The sequence below is a fragment of the Chinchilla lanigera genome, unplaced genomic scaffold, assembly GCF_000276665.1.
Source record: "Chinchilla lanigera isolate Chin_1 unplaced genomic scaffold, ChiLan1.0 scaffold00094, whole genome shotgun sequence".
NCBI lineage: Eukaryota > Metazoa > Chordata > Mammalia > Rodentia > Chinchillidae > Chinchilla > Chinchilla lanigera.
Window position 1 is genome coordinate 664,686 of NW_004955495.1, and position 6,285 is coordinate 670,970.

Here is a 6,285-nt window from a genome sequence, read left to right on the forward strand (position 1 = left end):
GGCAAAAGCGCCTGCCTGGCAAGCGCAAGGTCGTGAGTTCGGTTCCCGGTACCGGAGAAAAACCAAAAAAAAATAAATAAAAATAAAATAAAAGTGAGTTTGGGTTGTTTAATTTCACAATATTTTCAAACCTACATTGCAAATAAATCTCAAACATCTTGAGATTAGACTCTCCAAATGTGGAACTTCTTCAAGGTGTTACTGATGTCCCTGTTCCTCAGGCTGTAGATGAAGGGATTCAGCATAGGGTTGACCACAGTGTACATCAGTGAAGCTACCATGCCCCTGATGGGAGAATATGACCCATGTGAATCAAGGTACGTTCCAATACCAGTTCCATAAAATAAGCAAACAGCTGACAGATGAGAACTACAGGTAGAAAAGGCTTTGTACCTCCCTGTAGATGATGTTATTTTTAGAATGGAGGTAATAATTTTATAGTAAGAGAAAAATATCCCTGAGATGGGAAAAAAGCCAAACATGACACCAACAGTGTAGATGACCGTGGTTTTGATTAAATGATCAGAACATGAAAGGTTAAGTAGTTGAGAAGGGTCACAGAAGAAATTAGCAATTTCCACATCTTTGAAGCAGGTAAATCGCAAGGCAACTAAATTGTGCAGCTGGGAATCCAAAATGCTAAGGAAAACACATACCAAGATTAATAGGACACACTGGCGTGGGTTCACAATGACTGTATAGTGCAGGGGGTGGCAGATGGCCACAAACCGGTCGTAGGCCATCACAGCCAGAAGCATGTCATCCATACACCCAGATATGAGAAAAAGAGACATCTGAATGAGGCAGCCCGCATAGGAGATGACTCTGTTGTGAGTTAGGATGTCCACAATCATCTTTGGGACTGTAGTAGAGGTGAAACAGATGTCAACAAAAGACAGGTTGGAGAGGAAGAAGTACATGGGGGTGTGGAGGTGGGAATCAGAAATAACAGCCAGGATGATGAGCAGGTTCCCGAGCACTGTGATCAAATACATTGACAGGAACAAGCCAAAAAGGACAAACTGCAGGTCTGGGTCCTCTGAGAAGCCCATGAGTTGGAATCCTGAGACACACGTTAGATTATACATTTCGATGATGCTTGAACACCTTTTCAAAAAGAAAGTTCATTAGAAAAGTGAAAACACACAAAACTCTGGATATGTTATGCACTTGAATACTCCCAATCAAATTATTTCTGTATGATGACCAAAATCTACCTCAATGTTTTTCCATTGTGACAACCTTGATTGTCATGAAGTCTTTCATTATTGGGTGATTTGTTTTCCAATACCTTCTCTTCAGTCCTGCTTTATTGATACTCTACAGCACAATGTTATGAGACCAAGAATTCTAGTATTCAGGAATCTATGAGCCCAACAAAGTACATAAAATTATTTTTGCAAGAAGCATTGAAAGAAAAGTTAAGCCATCCCTCTATTAAAAATATGATTCTATTGGAAGAAAATAAAATAAATTCAAATATAAGTTACCTGAGACATGGTGCAGTAACCCGTGACTTCAGGTGTGTAACATACTACAAGATATATGACTGTATTATCTGAAATTAAAGTGAATTTAATCATAATTAAAACAAATTTTGTTGAGCCATTAACTCAATAATGTTTTCCGTATAAATAAAACATCACTCTTGGGTTTTCTGATTTCCATCTTTCAATGAGATAATAGCTCACTGAGCCTTTGCTTGTGTATAAGTTATTTAATATGTAACTCCTATCTTTGTCAGTGAACTCTTATGTGTATAAATGAGGTTAAAATAGATGCATATAATTGTAGAACATTATGAGTACAAATGTAGCCTTAGCCCACACTGTATTTGTAGAAGATTTTTTTAAAAATAAATGATAAAAAATACATTTGATGGTTGAATTTTACACAGGATTTTCTTATAATACAATGCCACTAAAATATTTGCTAGGTTGACATGTCTTTGTTCTCTTTACTGGGTCAGTGCTCTATGGTATCACGGTAATATGCTTCATTGTTTTCCTGATCATAAAACCTTTTATGTACAATGACAGATGTTAGAAATAAAAAAAGCCTGACTGAGTCCTATCCTTTCTAATTCTGACTGACAGACTTTCACACCAATCTTTCCTGATAAAAGCATTGCATTTCTCTTATTTCAGGAATAATTTTCAAGGAAAATTAATAATTTCAAGGAAACTGGGACAGATATTCTTGTCAAGCCATACTTTCATTTAGTTTGGAAAAAAATTTAAAAGTGCATGAAATAACATAAACATATTTGGAAACTAATTTTCAGCCAAAAAAAGTACATAAAGTAGAGTAAACACATCTATAAATAATGTAACCCCCCTCATTTGTATAACAGGAATAATTATCTACTTCATATGGTTGATGTAAGAAGTTGTTTTGAAAATAATTTAATTTGTGTCACTCCTGGTTCTAATTTGATAATATATTTATCCAGGGATATTTTAAAGCATCCAGATACTGTAGCCTCAGACCATGAAGTTTATTCTGAATTCTACATTTCAGGTTCTTGTGTCACTTTCTTACCCTAGCATTAAAAAATTCTGTCTTAGTGTAGTTGCTAGAATTTAGAAAATGTTCCATTAATATCATCTGTACATATACAGATATATAAATATTTAATAGTATTTACATCAATGCCAATGTTTTTTCAGATCTAAACAACCCACCTAAGAAATCTGAATTCCTGCTATAATTTCATTCTCTTGCTCTCCTGTCCTTTTCGGAATCTATTCTCATCAATTTCATGGGTAGATTTTCCTTTCAATATCTTTGGGTCAGCACTGATTTGTGAATCCACAAGCAGTTTCCTTAAAAATTTTCCTAAAGAGTACCTACAGTTTATCTAAGTAATGTAAATCAAAATCACTGTGCTGGAGAGTAGGTTACATATTCAAGTGAATGTAGCTATCCTTTAACTACTGCCACCATGATCTGAGAGACAAAAAGTCTTCATTCAATTTGTAAATTTACGTTAAGACAATGTTTACAAAATTCTTGTGCCTCTCTCCTTGTCACTCACCTGAAAATTTGCATACAGTATATTGGTGGTGTTTTCTGATTTCCAACAAACAATGTATGCAAAATTTCAGATTATTTTTTAAAAATAGTGAATGAGTCATTATAATTTACATCCTTTTGTTCTTGAGATATATCTTCAAAATACCCAAGATCTTTCTGGTAGATAGCTCTTTATGATAACACCTCAAAATTTCAACATCATTTGAGGAATAACATTTCCTTTATGCTCCAGTGGTGGAACCTGTGCTGAGAAATTACACTTGGGAAATGAACACTTTAGTTCGGTGTCAGAGTCCATCTACAATAGCCAGAATGTGTGTGAATCTCTTCCTCTCTGTGCCCATCCTGTCTGAGGAAATTAAGGTGAATAATATTCACCTCCACATTGTGGCAACTAAACAAAATTTGGAACTTAAGTATTTGCGAGTTTTTGTTTCCTTATAAACTAATTACATGATTCTGCAAGTAGGAAGTTTGCAGATGAAGTAAATTGTATCCAAAAGGCACTAGCATCTAGACGATATGAAATTCTATTTTGCATCTTAGCCAGAAACATACATTCACCTGCTCCTTTCTCTTTGTGCCTTTTTAAATCAATGAATATATCTCTATTGTGCTTTTAAATATTTGATATAGATGGAATTATATGGATTATAGAGTCCATGTGTCAAATAGTATGTAGAGCAAAAAGAATTTAAGTAATAAATTGACAGATACTGTCCAATGCAGTATAATTTTTCATTGTTTACCATAACAAAGAAACATTTGAGCAGAGATTCTGAGCCTGAATCCCTGGTACATTATAGTTTCATATTTTCATTCTCACATTTCCTAAAGGGAAATGACATCTTGACCTGCCTTATCCCCATCTGAGACTATGTGGAATTATTGCAAGCATAAAGGAGGATGTGGGAAGCTACAAGAATATCTAACAGTGATAGCAAGAGAGAAACATGCAGAACAATGTCTTTCCTGGGATGGCTGCCCCTGATGCCATTCGTTGCTTTGCTCCATGGGCTTTCAGGAACCCCAACAGGGACGGCATGGTAATCAAGGGGTCCCTTCCTCGGGTGACAGAGAAGTGCAATGGTTGGTAGTGTTAAGAACAATCTGCCAGTGTTATTTCTTCTATAATTTTGTGTCTGTTATGAGAGAGTCCAACTCAAGTGAATCATTTTTCTACCTAAAAACCTACTTCAGATGCCATTAAAATGATAGGCCTTCCATTTTCTATAAGCAATAATAATGTGGATACTTATAACTACAGTAAGACAAAGGACATGAAAAGAAACAAGCTATATGAAAGAGATTGCTCAGTGCTGGAATATAGGAAGCCTTCAAAGCCAGTTCATGATGTCATGGTTACTCTCCTCCTCCTCTACATCCTTATCATCACCTTCGTAAAACTTTTGGAGTGCTTAGGAAAAACTACAGAAGGGAATGCTTTGTACTACTATGTGTGAAATAACAATAGGAAGTTTTTTAAAAGGGCGCATAGAAAACAAATTTGAAATAATAATTCTGCTTTCCCCACCACAACCATAATATAATGTTTCCATTCCCTGTAACTGATATATTTCATATTTCTTCCACTCTACATGACTACCTAAAATGTAATAATTGTCCTTATGATTAAAAAAAAGTACTTTCTAGGATCCTTCCCATATCATGGAGATCTCCCTGCACTTACTGGCTGATGCGATTTCTCTGCTGGGTCACAGTCAAGGAGAGCAGATCCAAAGACCCTCCTATGTCTTCTGCCTAGTGAAGGCTTAGGTTCTGTCCCCAGAGTTGAAATTAATACAGATCAGATAGGAGCTTCCTGATGCAGATGACCATGGAGCCTGGGACATGGGTATGGAGCTCACTGCACTGGAGTCATCAAAACGAAGCCTGGAGCACAAGCTGATTATTGACTACTCTGTAACCTTGGGGGCTCAATACCCAGAGCTCATAATTAGCCAGTTGGTCCATGCCATCCCTGTCTCCAAGGACTTTCCAACTCTAATGGAGGAAGAAGACCAAAAAAAGTGTGCACAAGAAGTTTGGGGATTTTTCCTCCACTCAGGTAAAGCTGGTGTATACAAATCACTTCTGTTATTTATGTATAATTTTTAAATGGCCATCTGCCTTTATTTCATTCAGGAGGTAAAATATACAGAGCAAACATCCTACGATATTAACCATATAATGTATACATTTTAATGACTTCAGTTACATTCACATTGCTTCAGAACACTTAACATCATATATGTTCAAGTAATTCTCATTTTCCAAAGTAAAATATATACTCAATATTAAAATTCCCTATTGATCCATCAGCATTACATTGTGAACATTTTTAAGAAGTCAAAGCCACAATATTACAATACTAACATGACCAAACAGACAGGACTTAAATTCTAGATGTTAGGTTGCTTTGCTTTTTCCAAACTATATTCGACTATATACCATAGGTCCCTAGGAAGACTATTCTGCTGTGGGGTCTCTCCGGGGTACTTGTAATGCTCCAGGTTCTCAGGGTGTACATGAAGGTACTCAGCACAGAGGGCACCACTCTGTACATCACAGAGAGTGCTTTACTCTCTGTAGTAAATTGTGATACAGCTGAGCCAACTTGTACTCCATTGCCTCTTCCATAATATAAGCAAACAAAGTTGAGAGGTACATGTAGAGAAGATCTTATCCTATCAAGAAATGCTGAGGGTTTTCAGAGTGTGTAAACATTTTTGTAATAAGAGGGAAATATTCATAAGGTGAGGGGTAGGGAGAACATGGCAGCAGCAATATACTTCACTGTGTCACTAGACAAGATGTTGAAACAGGCCAGATTAAGAAAGTGTTTAGTATGACAAAAGAAATTAGCAAGTCTCACCTCCTTGAACTAAGAAAATTGTAAGACAATATAAGACAATATAATTATGCAGATGGGAGCCCAATGCCCTGAACAAAAATTCAAATCAAAACTAAGAAGCCATACCACCACGACTCCCAGCTGAAAAGCGCGCACAGAGCCAGATAGGCCCCATCCAATCCCGGAGGCCAGGACCAGAGAACAAAGACCCCGCGGACATTACACACTGAGTCGCTGTGGCGGCAGAGAGCAGATCGGGACTGAACGGCCCAGGGTCTTCTCTGGCTGGGGGCTGGGCGAGCAAGCTCTCTGAGCCAGGCAAGCAGACTCTCTGAGCCCCACGCACCCTGCGCCAAGAGAGCAAGTACTCCAGGAGCTGCAGGGCCAGTGGATTC

The 6,285-nt window shown here is 37.3% G+C and overlaps 1 protein-coding gene across 1 annotated transcript; it reads right to left on the reverse strand.

The window, feature by feature from the left end:
• Window positions 1-164: 164 nt before the first annotated feature.
• Window positions 165-1,135, reverse strand: LOC102018299 (olfactory receptor 7E24-like). The gene has a single exon (XM_005405556.1). It carries the CDS (start codon window positions 1,086-1,088, stop codon window positions 165-167), a length of 924 nt encoding a protein of 307 aa, XP_005405613.1. The 5' UTR covers window positions 1,089-1,135.
• Window positions 1,136-6,285: the final 5,150 nt, after the last annotated feature.